The 19,658-nt window shown below is 38.2% G+C and overlaps 2 protein-coding genes and 1 pseudogene across 3 annotated transcripts; 2 read left to right on the top strand and 1 right to left on the bottom strand.

The window, feature by feature from the left end:
• Positions 1 to 838: 838 nt before the first annotated feature.
• Positions 839 to 4,571, bottom strand: LOC113680530 (uncharacterized). Its single transcript, XM_027197559.2, has 2 exons — positions 4,094 to 4,571; positions 839 to 2,432 (listed from the first exon to the last, which is right to left on the bottom strand). The coding sequence occupies exon 2, from the start codon at positions 2,412 to 2,414 to the stop codon at positions 1,479 to 1,481; it is 936 nt and encodes a 311-aa protein (XP_027053360.2). The 5' UTR covers positions 2,415 to 2,432; positions 4,094 to 4,571; the 3' UTR covers positions 839 to 1,478.
• A 2,080-nt stretch (positions 4,572 to 6,651) lies between these two features.
• Positions 6,652 to 11,337, top strand: LOC113680460 (uncharacterized). Its single transcript, XM_089179985.1, has 4 exons — positions 6,652 to 6,836; positions 7,445 to 7,695; positions 8,023 to 8,137; positions 9,548 to 11,337. The coding sequence occupies exons 1-4, from the start codon at positions 6,773 to 6,775 to the stop codon at positions 10,690 to 10,692; spliced, it is 1,575 nt and encodes a 524-aa protein (XP_089036111.1). The 5' UTR covers positions 6,652 to 6,772; the 3' UTR covers positions 10,693 to 11,337.
• Positions 11,338 to 12,835: 1,498 nt separating this feature from the next.
• LOC149040927 (uncharacterized) lies at positions 12,836 to 17,954 on the top strand (annotated as a pseudogene). Its single transcript, XR_016179050.1, has 5 exons — positions 12,836 to 13,010; positions 13,586 to 13,836; positions 14,166 to 14,280; positions 14,593 to 14,850; positions 16,753 to 17,954. The product of XR_016179050.1 is annotated as an uncharacterized LOC149040927 (transcript).
• Positions 17,955 to 19,658: the final 1,704 nt, after the last annotated feature.

Genomic DNA, 19,658 nt, shown 5'->3' with positions numbered 1-19,658 from the left:
GTTAGCATCCCAGCAGACATTTCCCGCCTAAAAACCACAGGGGCACGTACCTCTCGCAGCCAAGTCTCATATATACCGACAACGACGTATTAACCTCAAAGTTTTCATGCTAATCTAAATGATATTGGAACGAAAAACGGCATGTTTGAGCTTTTTGCGTATGTTAGGGCTCACTCAAACAGAAATTTCCCTTTTCCAGACCAAAGCTGCGCATGCGTTTCGAAGAATAATATTTAAGACTGACAAAGACTGGCGTAGTACTTAACTAAAAGCGCAGGGTCTTCGCAATATTGAACAATTTCTTGGAGAACAACGACCAGTTAGCTTGTTTTTTTTAAGGCGCAATTGGGCATAACTTTCTGGCGCGAAAACATGTTTTGTTATCTAATTAAATGTTTGGAAAAATAGAGTATTGTTGATGGTGGAAGATGAAGTGTTTGCGGACTACCTGTTCGTTCTTGGATGTTTTGGAAAAGTATGGAAAACTTTCCAGCCAAGAACTTGTTCAGAATTTTAAATGAAGGCAATCTTTGTCGCGCAATATATGTTGGGAGTGGAGGTAACAGTGTCTGTGTAACTTGTTTATTTATTTTGTAGAATTCTGAATGACCTAAAGAGCTAAAGTATGACGGAGGAAACTTATGTATATGTTTGGACGATTATAATCATTCTTCTGTCTCTTAACTGACTTTTGATTTTCGGTCAAGACCGTGATTTATTTGTTCATATACGATTTTAGCACAATTAATTGTTGTGAAACGAGCTGTGTGCAAACAAATAACTCAAAACCGCGAAATGTCAAACTGTTAAACATCATTAATTACAAAACTAAACGATGTTAGCTTCCGAAAACTGTAAGTTTTATTTTGTCACTGTAGGCTTCATTTTGATCAAACGGGCTGAACATAATGAAACTTTATGCAATAGTTTCTTAGTAGAAATTTACACCAAACAAGCCTAACGCTTACAGACATTTTGAAATTATCAGTATCACTATTATAGATACCACGAAAGTTGAAAAGTAAGGCATAGTTTTGTGGTTAAATGAGGAATCTCAGCTCAGTAAAATCATCTTGTGCACGATTGTTCCCAGATCCTCTCATTATTTCGGCCAGACTCAACTGACTGTTACAGCCTATTAGGAGACAGACTCCTTCGCGGCCGTTGCTTGATGACAAAAATGAAATTCGTCTTTTGTAAGTTATCAAAAAGTAGTGCAACTGACATTACGACTAGATTAAGCTAACTAATAATTTGCCCGCGAAATATTAATTCAATTTTCGCGATCAAATATACTAAATACTGAAAGTTAAATTCGGCCAAAATGTAATAAACGAGATAAATCTTCAGAGAATCGTGGACTGTTTAGAGTATCTATTTCAAGAAGATTTTTAGTGTCTGAATAATTTATCAAAAATCAGCGTCTCTGGAATATGTGGTATTATTAAATTGTTTTCGGCCCACTCTTATATCCTATCTTAAAGCTGAACCTTCACCGGAGAATAACGAGTTACCCTTCTGACCTTTCTTTGGCGGTAGAAATCAATGAACACAGCTACAACTAGTATCAGTGCTACAAGCAGCACAGTGGCACCTACAACCATCATCAGAAACACGCGCCTACTTCCTTGTGAAAAATGTTCCACTGTTGTGCTCTCAGCCTCGTCATTTTGCTCTGTATCGCCGTAAATCTTCGTAAGAGCTTTTTCCACGACCTCAGCGTATTCCTTGCTAAGGTACGTCTGCGCAAATTCTACCATAACCTTCCGAAGTTTTAAGCACTGCGAAAGGTCCTGTCGCGAGCATTGCAGGAGCTCCTGGCATAGCTGAGGAAGCCGGTCGACCCAGTGCGGTACAGGTGCTGTCTCGTTGTCGTGGTACACATTCAGGTTAAACCAGAAATTTCCAGTGAGGCCGATTAGGCGGCGTATCGAACTGATCAACTGAAGATACTGTTTCCAACTCAACTGGAATGGACAGAATGCTGTACTTAAGGGCGTGAACGTTTTTCCGGCTGAGTTTACCACAGCATCACACTCTGTCGCTAGTGTGAACACAGAACCTGTACGTAACGTTCCATATGCGCCATACGGGTGGACTGTACGCTCTACGACCATCTGACCTGCAGTGAACCCGTCATACGTAGTCTGTGTCTGACCATGTGCCACTGGAAATACGGCCAATACCTTGCACCACGCAGGGTTCTTATCTATCCCGGTGATGCCGCGTATCACGTCATCGACAGCCAACTGCGATACACGGATAAAGCGTTTAGTCTGTTCCTCGACGCGCATCAGGCCAGAGACTCCGTTAGCACGCGATGTTAAGTTCTCTGTCTCATCACAACCTTTTTTGAGGGCCTCAGCATTTTTCATTTGGTGGATCACGACCAGGAACAGGACAAAATATTTCATGCTGATGTCAACACCGAACTGAAAAGAAAATATTTTAGAGAGAAACAGCAAGTGGTCACGTTTTCCACCTGAAGGAAATGATTTTAACAATTCGGTTGATAGCCATAATAAAACACGGTTTGGTCGCTAGGTCAGCTAAATCATGCCACTATAATTCTGAGTATAATGCTATAATTAAGGCATCGAGGATAATGATGCTATAATGACAAAACTTCTTTAAAATCCCCTTGATTTTACAGTTTAACAAGAGATAGTCCTCTTGCGTAAGAGCTGTCAATAGTGAGCCTGCTTTGCTGGCTTGCGTTTTAAGAATTTAAGCCAATAAGATATTGTGTTCTGAACTTCGATAAGACCCTTTATTTTCTTAGCAAGTTTTACCTGTTAGTGATAGGAATAGAAATGGGGGTGGGGGTGGGGAGGGGAGGGGGTTTGAGGTTGAGGAGCTCTTAAAAGCTATTATTTTGAATGATTAAATTTCACCATATTTTTTGGTGTAATGAAGTATTTTCAGGGTGATGCTCAAAGGTATAATGCTTTAATTTTCCGGCATAATTCTTCTGACCCAAGTGGTCGCATAACAGGGCCGCCTTGACAATAATTTGATCATTCGGCGTAGAAATTTTCTAATAAGAGCTTACCAGTATCCTACACATTTTTCTGTTCTTTAACAACTGAATAAAATTTCGTCACTGGTTTAATCCAATGCACTATCGCCTGTCTGAACATGGTCTAATCCCCATTCATTCTAACCATGCTATGTGACGCTTGAATAGTGATGGACGATACAAGAACGATGTTGGGTGACGTTTTCAATAGCATGATAAGTGTACGTGCTGCATAAATGTGACATGAATGTTTGTACCATTGGTGTTTGTCCATCACTCTAAAGACTGGATGAACGGACGTACAGCGGAGTTTCATTGCTCACAGTGCTATATAACAGCTTATGTCCGAAATAAAATTGTAAATTTCTCATGTCAGAAAAGTTGTGAGAATGCATCAAACAGACGATAGTTCGAATGATCATTACGTATACAGAGCGTGACATAATGAAAGATTTTGAGATCACGGAGATTAATTTACAGACAATTCGATGAGCTTCTAAGTTCCGCTTCAGCAAAAAGGCAACTCATGTATTTTCCCTGCGATAAGGAAGTGGCACTTATCCTAATAAAACTCACTTCCTAGAATTCAAGCATTCCTTTATCTCAGTTACATTTGTCGAGCGATCGCTAAAAACATATTCAAAGCAAACTACAAGTTTCTCCACCTGGGACTGACATTGCCGAGGGAATTTCTACCTATGCTGACTACTGCACTAAACATTTTTCAATCATTTTTCGCCTATGATTTAATTTTTTTGTTGTTTTAGTTGCTGTTGTTGTCACAAAGGTAGTCCAACGAAAAAGAGCATCGGGCTTCAATTTGAAATAAATGAATGTAAATTCTTCTTTCACAATTCAAGCAATTTCATTAATTGTAATTAATTGGTATGGTGAGGACAGAAAACTATTGGCCTTAAATTTTTACCTGATCTTAGCGCACGGACCTTGAAAAAGGTTTCAAAATGCACCTATTGAAATCTCTTTCCGAAAAAGGGTCGATAAAAGCAATATACTTGTACGATCCTAATTTGCCATCGCAAGCAGACTTCCATAAATAATTCTCTCCAAACTTACCTTATCAAATTAAAGCGCCAAAATGTGTTCCAACTGGCTCGTGTGATTGCTTTTCTGGTAACTGAAATAATAGCATTTCGCAAGGCAATTTATATTCCCCATTTCGGTAACTAGATCTCGGCTTCCTTGTTCAGCTGAAACTCAATGTATTTTTGACATTGCCGAGTCAGGTCTCATGTTTCAGCTCCGAGCGATTAGACTGACATTTCACGTACGGGCAAAATAATCTCTTCCCAACATGAAAAATCGCCACCGGCAGCGTGGTCAAATATCTTAATAAAGAGCAGCGAAATGATAATGGAATATTTCCTGCATGCACTGTACGAGCTTCATAAAGCCTTTGTTGTCGGTTGTCGTGGCATGTCACGTAACGCACTCACCTGCTATTCCTTTTTTGACTCCAGTCTTCCATTGGCAAGCGGCGTTGTGTGACATCAACCCTCCTCCCTCCCATCCACGGTAAGTGGAAAAACGGTTGCTTAGGATACAACATAAAGTAAAACTGTACTGGTAAAAGAAAATGGGAGCTATCAAATATTTTCACATCAATTTCGTCCTCAAGATGTTTGGGTCTTCCCTCTATCCCTTTATGAAGCTATCCGTGTCCACTGTTGTTATTATGTGGCTGACAGGTATCAAGGACATTTCCCTCTTCCTTTTTTTTTTTTTTTTTTAAGATAAAATAAAAGCGGACCCTAAGCTCCAAAATCAACAGTTGGACACTAAGATCCTTTATCAAAAATCGGGTTCTAGTGTCCGAAATTACAAATTAGCTACTAGCGTCAAAATTGAGAAAAGAGGTCAATGGTGGCCAAGTTGAAATATACGCCACTTTAAAAAAAAGGAACCAGGGTCCAAAATCACAAATCGGCTGCTAGAGTCCAAAATCGCACATGGGCCACTAGGGTCCAAAATCACAAATCGGCCACCAGGTCCAAAATCACAAATCGGCTACAAGAGTCCAAAATCACAAATCAGCCTCTAGAGTTCAAATTACAGTTTTTTTTTACTTTTTTTTTTTCAATGGGAAACGCATTTCAATACATCACTCATTTGAAAGTCAACATAGTGCCTGCCAATTTTTTGGCTCAAACACTACATGAAAGTTTTCCAGCGACGAAAATAGCGGGGAAACAACCACAAGGACTGTTCATGTTGCGAAAGAAATCACCGTCGCTAGACCGATATCGTAAAATATACGAATCTTTATGTATTTGGCACAGAAACATTTTTGTAGACAACAGAATTATAACCATGTTCGAGAACTTTTTTTTTCAGTATTTTACTGTTTTAAAGAAAACTACCAGAAACAAAAATAAAAATTAAACAAATTTTTTTGTCGGTCTAGAATGCCAAACTCGCAGTTTCTCATGAAAATGGTTAGATAGCTGTTGCGCAATGTTTTTTCTTCGATCGCTGTAACACAAGCTCCAACAGATGTGAAGCATTCTGTTAACGATGACGATGCATCGCCGAAATGAAAGAGAACCTACAGACAATGACGACCAGTAATCAACCTGTCAGCGAGTTATACGATCTATTATAATCATTAAAGAGGCGCTGCATGGATGCGTGCGGTTTAAAATAAAATATTCTACCTAATCTCGTCACCAACATAATTACAAGTAAACTTTAACTGAGAAATTCCAATATTGTACTTCAACAAGACAGACGTCTTGACTTTCTTAAGCAGGAATACGACATTACCTGTTTGTAATAGGGGTATCAACACATATCTTCGTATTTTCTCCTTTTCATCGTAGGGAGGGTTTGTTTATCTTTATCTTGTATCTATTTGTCTTGTCCTAATTAGTCTTAATTAGTCCAAGTACAGGTGCTGGAGCCCTGTTAACAGAAACCGGTAACCAAATTTAATTTCCTTAGAGTTTAGTTTCCAACGAGTTTAGTTTTCCTTTTAATTCAGAGGTAGCGTATACTTGATGAAAATATCAACACGCTATGCATTTATTAAGCACCAACGTTCATTGAATTTTAGATCAAAAATATCAATTAAGGTCTGAAGCACGTAAAATATGATAATCAGCTTCTCTTTGCAAACGGTTTGACGTAATTAATTCTTTCCAGTGTTATTGATACCTCAGTTGCGCAACTTCCTCTGAACTTAAATCCTTTCCTTTCCAAAAAAAAAAATCCTGAAAAGTGGAGGTACATAATTTTCTTCTCTAATCTTTAGAACCTGTATAACTTTTGCAAACGGAAATCCTCACATAACACTTGAAGTTGAAGGTGCTTCTTGTTTTCAAATTGCAACCAATGTGAAACCCGCTAAGCACTCAGAGCCAATACCACTTAATAGTTTTTTTTTTAACTTAAAAAAAAATTGAGGGAAACAATTTCATCTGCAGAGGTTAATAAAGATAACATCACTACAATGACCACCAGGAAAACGGTCTGTAGTTTCGAGAAATAGAAAAAAATCTGTAAATCGATATGTAAATTCTTTCATCCGGCTTTAACGTTTTTGCAGTATCAAATTTAATATAACCGCCGTGTCATCCCCTTCTGTTTGTCCAATACTGCTCCATTAAAAATTTAAACTTTAATATTTTGTCGCAAAACACACTGGGGTAAACAGCCGTATTCTAAACGGAAAGTTGATGTCACTCTTTCATCAGCCATCTCGGTCGTAAAGAAACAAAGAAAACAGACAAGTTAGCGATGAAATGGTCAGGATTGTTACTCTTTTCAATTCTGGTTGCTATTGGCAGCGGTAAAGAGAAAGGTGAGTATTAAAGCCACGTGGCGTAACTTATGACTGTAAATATGTGAACATCATTTATGTGAACTGTGGATAAAAAAATGAGTATGAAAGCGATCTTCGTAGTAATGAAAACTTCTTAGGTAATTGTGAAAAATAAGGCCTGAAAAAAATTCAGACCTGTACGGGAAGTAGTCCGTGTAACCGTGTAGATCACTTCCATATTCATTGGCATAAATTTCGTTAAATCAATTTTTCAAACACTTTAACAATTTATTTTTAATACCCACTCACGTTAGTACTGGCTTCAATAGGGTAACTTCTGCGATTTAATTTGGCTAGATTAAAAACCATCTATCAAAATCGCTAAGAACATAGTTTCTATCGTTCACCTTGTTGCATTGCTACAACGATTTTTTTCTGAACAAGTGTTCATCCATTATCATAATATCAAGACGAAAGTGATGGTTAAACTTTATGGAAATTAATTTTTTAAGTCTCAATTATTCTTAGATAAGAAGAAAGTTTCATAAAACGAACGATTTTGAAGCGTGCTTGCTAGAAACAGGTTCGGCTAGGAAGAGGTTGCTCTTCTAGATATATAAACTTATTTCACTTTGCTTAATTTTTAGAAAACTGCCGGCAAGTAGAGATGAACCCCGCACAGCAGGACTTTGTCCTCGAGAACCACGTTTTCAAAAGGATGGAAATTGAGACAGCCAGCGCATGTGAAGTGAACTGCTTCATGGAAGCTGACTGTGTTTCCTACAATCTAAAACCGCAACAGAATGGAACAATTTTGTGTGAATTGAGTGATTCGGATCACGCAAACAATCAGCAGGATCTAAGATACAAAGAAGGGACTGTTTACAAATCATTTAAGGTGAGTTTAATTATTCTCATATATTTTGAATGCATAAAAAGAGAAAACCAAAACAAAACAAAATAAAAGAAAGATTTGAAATTCTTTTCATTTTCCATGTTGTCTGGGGAAGGAAACCATACGCTCAAAGGATGGATGGATACATGAACGCATGAATGCGTAAATGCAATCATGCATTCACACATGTCTGAATTGATGGATGTATGCGTGCACTTGAAATTAATCAATAAAGAAATGAGTGTATCGGTAGGGATGAATTGGCTGGAAGAAGGGGGGAAACTGGGTACCAGCGCGATAGATTCTATTAATAATTTTATATCTTCGCAGAACCGCTGTTCCAGTATGCTTTGTCCATCAACAAAGCGATGCCAAACTGGCTTCACTCGGAAGGGTTATCGTTGTGTTTGCGCAAATGGACTACTGGGAGAAAACTGTACTGAAGGTATGTCGAGGAACGAAGAACTTTTTAAGGTACCAGGAGGACAATGGAGGTGTGAGGGAGACAGCTTTACCGCATGATCATGTATGAGGTCTTAAATGGCTTTTGTGGTCTTAAATTGCTGGGATGGACTAGTAATTCTTACAGAGGACCTCTCTTGGTCTCTTCCCCATAGTGATCGACTGGTTATAGGTCTGACGTAAAATAAATAATAAAAAATTACGTAACATTCGCTAGGAATTTAGTGAAATGCGTCTCTCGTTTAGCAGCACATAAAGTTATTTTGTTACAACTTCTTTTATTTTTTGAAGGTTTGTACAAGAAAAAATGATTCTTAATGCTTGGTGTGGCTGAAAATTTTGCTATCCTTTGCTTTATTTATGTTACTGTCATTATTATCTAAACCTAATTTTCACTAATTAGTATTACGTGGCTTTGACCAGAAGCCTTCTTCGCCCCCCCCCCCCCCCCCATGATCTCTTGTGCATGCATGTCACAATGTCCGGAAGTACTTTACTGGTCGAGCTTTGTGTGAACTTTCTCATTGACATGACTCATGCAGCGTTTTTTTTTGCGTGTGCAAAATTTAAGGTGATTCCTCAAAAAAAAAGTCAACGCAATTTTTTTTAAAATTTCTTTTTAAATACTCCTTACCATTGTCTGTTTCAAGAACTACATGGAAAAGATAGGTCACCCTGCCTGTTTAGAGACACGATAGGAAAAACATACCCGATTTATGCTAGCACTGGTCATGCACGGCATTTCATTGGTTCAAGGTACATTTCGTACTGCCTAAAAGCAAGGTTATTTTTAAAGTAAAACTTGAAAAAAAAGGCTTGATAGGAAGAGAGTCTCTCGAGCGCATGGAAAAGTTTGACATATAGTCTGAGGAGAAAAACACGCAGTTTTAAACAACATCGACAAAAAACGTTCCTTGAGTCAGTTTTTTTCATGGTCATGATTTGCATCATCGAGTAACGGGCTTAGTGCATGGTTTAAGCTATATTTTTTCCTTTTTATGAATTTTTTAAAATTTTTCCAATTTAAATGGGATAATATTCTCCCGATTACGTGATATTTATGTTCAGTACAGGATGCGCAGTTCAATACTGAGGAATCACCTTAAATCAATTAGAAGGGAGGGAGGGAGGGAGCTGGGGAACCTGCAAAAGTTTCTTTGATGGGATAAATTCACGAGGCGGACCCTTTGCAACCTCATGTTTACGCCAGACCTGTTGATGAAGATAGTCTTTAAATAAGTCGATTGGCAACTGGAGTTTACTGTTTAATTATTTCTACCTTAGGGTGGCGTTTTTTATCAACTCTCTTATAAGATGAGATGTGGCCATAATCGATGCTTTAATGTGATTATTTACGTTATTCCTATGGACTAATATCATTTTGGTATTCTAGGACCGCCTTTGGTGCGAGTTGTTCCCGACATTATTGAAACTGTGGAGGGTAGGAATGTTACTGTAATGTGCAACGTGACAGCTAATCCTAAACCAGACAGGATCATATGGAAAAGGTCTTATGGGATTCTTTTCAGCGCGAGGACTATTGTTAGTGAAGGAAATCTCACCATACTGAATATCACTACAAAACACAACGGCTCCTACGTATGTACTGCGACAAACCCCAGGGGTACCAAATCATCGTCAGTTCTCCTTCGTGTCTATTCAGCTCTCAAATTTGTCATCAAGCCTCCGTCGAATGTCACATTGATAGCGTATGAAGCTGTCATTCTGCGTTGCTCTGCTTCAAGCGACCTGAAGCCAACCATCCTATGGACGTATAATGAAACTTTTTCCTTACCTTCAGGGGCGGCTGTTGACTCCTCGAATGCTTTGATGATTTTATCTGCTGATATATCTCATTCTGGTACCTACACTTGCAATGCGACTAATGCATTCAGCTCAATTCAAACAAGTGTCACTGTTCATGTCAAATACCCTGAAACATGCTCCAAACTGAAGGCAAACATCAGCGACGTCAGTGGTGATTACCTTATCGATCCTGACGGTGACCTTGGCGAGGATCCATTTCCTGTTTACTGTAACATGACTGACAAAGGAGGCGTTGGAGTGACAGTCGTCAGTCACAACAGTGAAAATAGAACGCAGGTGATAGGATACAATGGGCATGGTGAATATTCCCTTGATGTTCATTACAGATCTGCCAACATGTCTCAATTAAAAGCTCTGACGGAAGCCTCTGGTAACTGTCAACAGTTCATCAAATACGAGTGTTTCCACGCCAGATTAGGTGGATTTTCATGGTGGGTTTCACGTGACGGCCAGAAAATGACATACTGGGGGGGAGCAAACTTAAAAACTGATGGCTGCGCATGTGGTTTAACTGGATCGTGCGCCGATGACGAATCACTGAAGTGTAACTGTGATAAAAATGATAAGAATTGGCGGGAAGACAGAGGATTTCTTACCAATAAGTCCCACCTTCCCGTCAAACAGCTAAGGTTTGGTGACACGGGAGATGCAGATCTCAATGAAGAAGGATACCACACCTTAGGAAAACTAGAGTGCTATGGCATGACCTAGGTGCATACAAAATTGTAAACATGAAAACTCGGACCAACAAATCATATGTAAGACTATAATCAATCTCTACTTCATTTAATTTTTGGTTACGCGACACTCATTAAAAGAGCTCTCTAGTCTGGTGTCCCCCGCATTAAATGATTCCCTTAATAATTAAGCTGTACATCCCGCATTAAATGATTCCCTTAATAATTAAGCTGTACATCCCGCATTAAATGATTCCCTTAATAATTAAGCTGTACATCGAGAAACTTAATTCAGCAATAGAGTCAGTATGTTATTAAACACATATACAGTTAGCTTGTTTCTATTTTAACCTGGAACGTGATATCACAATCGGCCACTAGGGTCCAAAATCACAGATCGGCCACTAGGGTCCAAAATCACAGATCGGCCACTAGTGTCCAAAATCACAAATCAGCCTCTAGGGTCCAAAATCACAAATGGGTCAAAATCAAAATCGGCCAGCAGGGTCCAAAATCACAAATCAGCCATTATTGTCAAAAATCACGAATCGGCCTCTAGGGTCCAAAATCATAAGCTTTTTTTTGTAAATATGTTAACGTCGTGCTTAGCTCTTTCTTTGCTTTTAATTAATTAATTTTTTTGAGGAACGTATTTTTAAAAATAAAAACAATACATCACTCATTTATAAGTCAATGTAGCGCCTGTCAATTGTGTGGCTTTCACACGACATGAAAGTTTTCAAACGACAAAATTATCGGGGGAACAACCACACGGACTGATCATGTTGCGAAAGAAATCACCACCGCTAGACTGATATTGTAAACTTTACGTATCTTCATATATTTGCCACACGAAGCATTTTTATAGACAGCTGAATTATAATCATGTTCAACAACACTTTTTTTTTTTTTTAAAGCTTTTTATTATTTTAGAGAAAATTACTAGGAACAAAAACAAAAAATTCAAGAAAAGTTTTTTTGGTCATTTAAGAATGCCAAACTCGTCGCAATTCAGTCATGAAAAAACGTTTGAAGGCTGTTGTGTTGTGATCGCTATAAAGCTCCAATAGATGTAAAGCATTCTGGTAACGATGACGATGCATCGCCGAAATGAAGGTGAACCTGCAGACAATGACGACCAATAATAAACCTGTCATCTTAATCTACGATCTGTGATAATTATTATAATTATTAAAGAGGCGCTATGCGAATACGTGTGGTTTAAATAAAATATTTAACCTCATTTCGTCACCAATATTATTTTATGTGAACTGACCAATATTGTACTTCAACAGGACAAACTTGTTGACTTTCTTAAGCAGGAACACCATATTACATAATTTAGAATCACCCAAAAGATGGTCTACCTGTTTTTAATGGAGGCATCAACACATACTTCGTATTTTCTCCTTTTCAGAGTAGGGGGGGTGTATTTATTTTTATCTTGTATCTTAATAAGGCTGACCACAAGCATAAAGCCTCGTTGAGAGGAACAGGTAACCAAATTTGATTCCCTTAGAGTCAAGTGTCAGGTAACTCCGGCGTGATGAAAATATCAACACCCAATGCATTTGATAAGCATCAAAGTTTATTGAAATTCTGCTCATAAATAGCAATTAAGGCCTGAAACATGCAAAATATGATAATTAGCTTCTCTTTGCAAACAGTTTGACGCAATTAATCATTTCTGGTCTTGTTGATGCCTCGGTTACGCAACTTTCATTATACTTAAAATCCTTTTCTTTTCCAGAAAAAATTGCTTTTAAATTGGACAGATAATTTCCTTCTCTTACCTTAAGAAACTATATAACGTTTATAAACGGAAACCCTCACCTAGCACTTGACTGCAGAGGAACTTAAAGTTACTTACTGTATTCAAATTGTAACCAATGTGACACCTGCTATGTGCGAAGCAACACAACTTACAAGTATTTTTTCTCGAAATAAAAAAAGGGAAACAATTTCAATTGCAGAGATTAATAAAGATAATATCACCATAACGACCAAGAGGGAAAACGGTCTGCAGTTTCGAGAAATAGAAAAATCTATGTAAATCGATATGCAAATTCTTTCATCCGGCCTCACCGTTTGTGGAGTATTAAATTTAATAAAGCCGCTCTGTCATCCTCTTTTGTTTCTCCAATACTGTTCCATTAAAAATTTAAACTTAGCTATTTGTCGCAAAACACACACTGAGGTAAGCAGCCGTATTCTAAACGGAAAGTAGACGTTACTCTTTCATTCGCCATCTCGCTCGTAAAGTAACAAAGAAAACAGACAAGTTAGCGATGAGATCGTCAGGATTCTTACTATTTTTTTTCCTGGTTGGTATTTGCAACGGTGAAGAGCAAGGTGAGTTTTAAAGCTAACTGGTGTAACTTTTGACAATAAATATATGAAAATCATGTATGCAAACTGCGGATAAAGAAAGGAATATGGAAGCGATCTTCGCAGTTATGAAAACTACTTAAGTAGTCGTGAAAAATAGGACCTTAAAATAATTCAGGCCTGCATGGGAAGTAGTACTCGTTACCGCGAAGATCGCTTGCATATTCTTGGGCGTACATTTTATCACATGAAATTTTCAAAACCTTTCTTCTCTTTTCTTTCAAACACTTTATTTTAAATACTCACTCACGTTAGTGCTGGCTTCAATTGGGTAACCTCTGCGATTTTGCGGGATTAAAGATCATTGATCAAAATCGCAAAGAACATAGTGTCTTTCTGAATTGATGAATTGTTAAAACAGGTGTTCATCCATTATCACAATATCAAGACGAAAGTAACGGTAAAAACTTTATGGAAATTAATTTTTTCAGTCTCGATTATTATAGAAAAAAAAAGAAAGTTCCATAAACTGGTTCATTTTAGGAATAGGTTGCTCTTCTAGATACATAAACTAAAGTTTCAATTTGCTTAATGTTTAGAAAACTGTCGGAAAGTAGAGATGAACCCCGCAAAGCAGGACTTCATCCTCGAGAAACACGTTTTCAAAACGGTGGAGATTGAGACAGCCAGCGCATGTGAAGTGAACTGCTTCATGGAAGCTGACTGTGTTTCCTACAATCTAAAACCGCAACAGAATGGAAAACTTTTGTGCGAATTGAGTGATTCAGATCACGCAAATAATCAACAGGATCTAAGATACAGAGAAGGGACTGTTTATAAATCATTTAAGGTGAGTTGAATCCGTTAAGTTTTTGTCGATAAAACGGTCATATATTTTAAATGCACGAACAGAGAAAACCAAAACAAAACAAAATGAAAGAAATATGGTAATTTTTTTTCACCTGTCATGTTGTCTGGTGAAGGAAACCATACGTTCAAACTTTTTTTTCCTGTATTTTTTGCTGCATTCGCACATCTATGAACTGATAGATGAATACGTGCATCTTGAAATGTATTAATAAATAAATGGGTGCATCAGTATGAATGGATTAGCTGGAAGAAGGGAGGAATCTGGGTACCGGAACGATAGATTATATAAATATTTTTATATCTTCGCAGAACCGCTGTTCCAGTATGCTTTGTCCATCAACAAAGCGATGCCAAACTGGCTTCACCAGGAAGGGTTATCGTTGTGTTTGCGCAAATGGACTACTGGGAGAAAACTGCACTGAAGGTATGTTGAGTAAATAAGAAATTTTAAGGCATCAGGAGGACAATGGAGGTTTGAGGGAGACAGCTTTGCCACATGGTTATGTACGAGGTTTAAATGGCAAGAAATTCCTGCAGAGGACCTCTCTTGGCCTCTTGCCCATAATGATCGACTGGTAATAGGTCTGACGTAAAATGGAGCTGACTGCATAAAAGTCGTCGCCTCAGAACGGCGGTTATCATCAGATCTTGAAGAAAGTAAACAATGGTCTTGATCGACACTTTAATGAGACTATTTACGTTATTCCCATGGCTTAATATCATTTTGGTGTTCTAGGACCGCCTTTGGTGCAAGTTGTTCCCGACATAATTGAAACTGTGGAGGGTAGGAACGTTACTATAATGTGTAACGTAACAGCTAATCCTAAACCAGACAGGATCATATGGACAAGGTCTGATGGAATTCTCTCCAGCGCGAGGACCATTGTTAGTGAAGGAAATCTGACCATACTCAATATCACTTTTCAAGACGACGGCTCCTACGTGTGTACTGCCACAAACCCCTGGGGTACCAAATCATCGTCAGTTCACCTTCGTGTCTATTCAGCTCTCAAACTCTGCACCGAAGGTATGTTGAGTTGATCGATTTTACTATTATTGGCGTACAATTAAAGATCATGAGCGGGCAGACAGGAAAAATCAGGGCATTGACCTGATATCTTGATATCAGTTAAGTTATGTTTAGCTTGGGGTGGAAAGCATTGAAGTTTCCTAGCGTAATTTCTTTTGCATGGGGCAGTTTGGTATTAAAAGAACAAATCTCATCGTTGTTCTCCAATAATCAATCTTAATCATAGGCGATCAATGCTCACTGAAGGAGTACGGATGTCTTTCATTTTTGGTCATTTTCCGAGAGCAAAATGACATATACGTAAGGAAAAACAAGGGTGACAAGTGCACGTAAACAATTACGTAACATTCAATCGGGATTTAGCGAAACGTAACTGTCGTTTAGCAGCACATAAAATTATTTTGTTACAACTGCTTTTATTTCATGAAGGTTTGTACAGGAAAAAATGATTCCTTATGTTTAGTGTGTCTGAAAATTTTGCTATCCTTTGCTTTATCTATGTAACTGTCACTAGTATCTAAACCTAATTTTCACTAATTAGTCAGACATGGCTTAGACCAGAAGCCCTCTTCGCTCTCTCCCCTCCCCTCCCCCCCCCCCCATCTCTTGTGTATACGCATGCATGTTACAATGTCCGGAAGTACTTTGCTAGTCGAGCTTTATGTGAACATTGTCGTTGTCATTGACATGACTCATGCAGCGCTCTTTTCTTAGCATTATTCCTTTAGGATTAGAGATTATGCAAACTTTAAGGTGATTCCTCAGAAAAAGTGTTATTACGACTTTTTTTAAAAATTTCTTTTTAAATACTCCCTGCCATTGTCTGCTTCAAAAAGTACATGGAAAAGATAGGTCACCGTGCTCGTTTAAGAGATACGACAGGAAGAACATACCCGATTTATGCTAGCACTGGTCACGCGCGGTATTTCATCGGTTCACGGTACATTTCGTGGTGGCTAAAAGCAAGGGTTTTAAAGTAACACCAAAGAAAAAAAACTTGATAGGTATAAAGTCTCTCGAGCGCATGGAAAAGTTTGACATATAGCCTGAGGAAAAACATCCAGTTTTAAACAAGATCGACTCAAAACGTACCTCGAGTCGTTGTTTTCAAGGTCATGATTGCATCATTGAGTAACGGGCTTAGTGCATTGTTTTAACTATATTTTTTTCCTTTTGATGAATTTTTTTTAATTTCTCCAATTTTTAATGGGATAACTTGTATACCAAAGTTATTCGATAAAAAATATAGGTTACCCATCGTGCTCGTTTAAGGACAATAACACGTTCTCAGAATGCGCGCGCTTATTCTCCTGATTACATGATATTTATGCCCAATACAGGATGCGCAGTTCATTGCTGAGGAATCAACTTAAATTAATAAGAAGGGAGAGAGGAAGGAGCTAAGGAACCTGCAAACATGACTTTCTTTGATGGGATAAAAAGTGAATTCCCAAGAAGGACCTCTTGCAACCTCATGTTTACGCCAGACCTGTTGACGAGGATAGTCTTTAAATGAGTCGATTGGTAACTGGAGTTTACTGTTAAATCATTTTTACCTTGAGATGGCGTTTTTTATTAACTCTCTTATAGAACGAGATGTGGCCATAATCGATGCTTTAACGAGACTTTTTACGTTACTCCCATGCCTTAATATCATTTTGGAGGGTAGGAACGTTATTATAATGTGTAACGTGACAGCTAATCCTAAACCAGACAGGATCATATGGAAAAGGTCTGATGGGATTCCTTCCAGCGCGAGGACCTTTGTTCGAGAAGGAAACATCACCATACTGAATGTCACTACACAAGACAACGGCTCTTACGTGTGTACTGCGACAAACCCCTGCAATACCAAATCATCGTCAGTTCTCCTTCGTGTCTATTCAGCTCTCAAATTTGTCATCAAGCCTCCATCGAATGTGACATTGATGGCTTATAAAGCTGTCATTCTGCGTTGCTCTGCTTCAAGCGACCTGAAGCCAACCATCCTATAGACGTATAATGAAACTTTTTCCTTACCTTCAGGGGCAGCTGTTGACTCCTTGAATGCTTTGATAATTTTATCTGCTAACATATCTCATTCTGGTACCTACACTTGCAATGCGACCGATGCATTCAGCTCAATTCAAACAAGTGTCACTGTTCATGTCAAATACCCTGAAACATGCTCCAAACTGAAGGCAAACATCAGCGACGTCAGTGGTGATTACCTTATCGATCCTGACGGTGTCCTTGGCGAGGATCCATTTCCTGTTTACTGTAACATGACTGACAAAGGAGGCGTTGGAGTGACAGTCGTCAGTCACAACAGTGAAAATAGAACGCAGGTGATAGGATACAATGGGCATGGTGAATATTCCCTTGATGTTCATTACAGATCTGCCAACATGTCTCAATTAAAAGCTCTGACGGAAGCCTCTGGTAACTGTCAACAGTTCATCAAATACGAGTGTTTCCACGCCAGATTAGGTGGATTTTCATGGTGGGTTTCACGTGACGGCCAGAACATGACATACTGGGGGGGAGCAAACTTAAAAACTGATGGCTGCGCATGTGGTTTAACTGGATCGTGCGCCGGTGACGAATCACTGAAGTGTAACTGTGATAAAAATGATGAAAAGTGGCGGGAAGACAGCGGTTTCCTTACCATCAAGTCCCACCTTCCCGTCAAACAGCTAAGATTTGGTGACACGGGAGATGCAAATCTCAAGGAAGAAAGATACCACACCTTAGGAAAACTAGAGTGCTATGGCCTGACCTAGGTGCATACAAAATTGTAAACATGAAAACTCGGACCAACAAATCATATGTAAAACTATAACCAATCTCTACTGGGTCGCTTGACATAATTCTGCGCTTGAGGTTTTTTGCTTGGTTATACACAGTACTCATTATTTTTCTCATTATGTTTTACACTTTTTTTCTGTTTGATTATTGATTCATTTGATTTTTGGTTACGCGACACTCAATAGAAGAGCTCTCTAATCTAGTGTCCCCCGCATTAAATGATTCCCTCAATAATTAAGCTGTACATCGGGAAACTTTATTCAGCGATGGAGTCAGTATGTATTAAACACATATACAATTAGCTTGTTTCTCTTGTAACCTGGAACGTGATATCACAAATCGGCCACTAGTGTCCAAAATCACAGATCGGCCACTAGGGTCCAAAATCACAGATCGGCCACCAGTCTCCAAAATCACAAATCGGCCATTATAGTCAAAAATCACAAATCGGCCTTTAGGGTCCAAACTCATAAGCTTTTTTTTGTAAATATGTTAACGTCGTGCTTAGCTCTTTCTTTGCTTTTAATTAATTGATTTTTTTGAGGAACGCATTTTTAAAAATAAAAACAATACATCACTCATTTATAAGTCAATGTAGCGCCTGTCAATTGTGTGGCTTTCACACGACATGAAAGTTTTCAAACGACAAAATTATCGGGGGAACAACCACACGGACTGATCATGTTGCGAAAGAAATCACCACCGCCAGACCGATATTGTAAACTTTACGTATCTTCATATATTTGCCACACGAAGCATTTTTATAGACAGCTGAATTATAATCATGTTCAACAACTCTTTTTTTCAAAGCTTTTTATTATTTTAGAGAAAATTACTCGGAACAAAAACAAAAAATTCAAGAAAAGTTTTTTTGGTCATTTAAGAATGCCAAACTCGACGCAATTCAGTCATGAAAAAACGTTTGAAGGCTGTTGTGTTGTGATCGCTATAAAGCTCCAATAGATGTAAAGCATTCTGGTAACGATGACGATGCATCGCCGAAATGAAGGTGAACCTGCAGACAATGACGACCAATAATAAACCTGTCATCTTATTCTATGATGTGTGATAATTATTATAATTATTAAAGAGGCACTGCGCGGATACGTGTGGTTTAAATAAAATATTTAACTTCATTTCGTCACCAATATTATTATATGTGAACTGACCAATATTGTACTTCAACAGGACAAACTTGTTGACTTTCTTAAGCAGGAACACCATATTACATAATTTAGAATCACCCAAAAGATAGTCTACCTGTTTGTAATGGAGGCATCAACACATACTTCGTATTTTCTCCTTTTCAGAGTAGGGAGGGTGTATTTATCTTTATCTTGTATCTTAATAAGGCTGACCACAGGCACTAAAGCCCCGTTGAGAGGAACAGATAACCAAATTTGATTCCTTTAGAGTCAAGTGTCTAGCTTTTTCCTCAAAGGTAACTCCGGCGTGATGAAAATATCAGCACCCAATGCATTTGATAAGCACCAAAGTTCATTGGAATTCTGCTCATTAATAGCAATTAAGGCCTGAAACACGCAAAATATGATAATCAGCTTCTCTTTGCAAACAGTTTGACGTAATTAATCATTTCCAGTCTTGTTGAAGCCTCAGTTGCGCAACTTTCATTATACTTAAAATCCTTTTCTTTTCCAGAAAAAAATTCCTTTTAAATTGGACATATAATTTTCTTCTGTTACCTTAAGAAACTATATAACGTTTATAAACGGAAACCCTCACATAGCACTTGACTGCAGAGGAACTGAAGTTAAAGTTACTTCCCGTATTCAAATTGTAACCAATGTGACACCTGCTATGTGCGAAGCAACACAACTTACAAGTATTTTCTCGAAATAAAAAAGGGAAACAATTACAATTGCAGAGATTATTAGAGATAACATCTCCATAACGACCAAGAGGGAAAACGGTCTGCAGTTTCGAGAAATAGAAAAATCTATGTAAATCGATATGCAAATTCTTTC

This window comes from Pocillopora damicornis, chromosome 8 (assembly GCF_964200805.1).
Source record: "Pocillopora damicornis chromosome 8, jaPocDami1.2, whole genome shotgun sequence".
Taxonomy (NCBI): Eukaryota; Metazoa; Cnidaria; class Anthozoa; order Scleractinia; family Pocilloporidae; genus Pocillopora; species Pocillopora damicornis.
This window is presented reverse-complemented; position numbering and strand designations above follow the sequence as displayed.

Bases quoted from the DNA above. Each gene is read 5' to 3' on its own strand.
- LOC113680530 (XM_027197559.2), bottom strand. From the start codon at position 2,414: ATGAAATATTTTGTCCTGTTCCTGGTCGTGATCCACCAAATGAAAAAT.
- LOC113680460 (XM_089179985.1), top strand. From the start codon at position 6,773: ATGAAATGGTCAGGATTGTTACTCTTTTCAATTCTGGTTGCTATTGGC. The intron at 6,837-7,444 runs GTGAGTATTAAA...CTTAATTTTTAG, and splicing joins TGGCAGCGGTAAAGAGAAAG to AAAACTGCCGGCAAGTAGAG. The intron at 8,138-9,547 runs GTATGTCGAGGA...TTGGTATTCTAG, and splicing joins GGGAGAAAACTGTACTGAAG to GACCGCCTTTGGTGCGAGTT.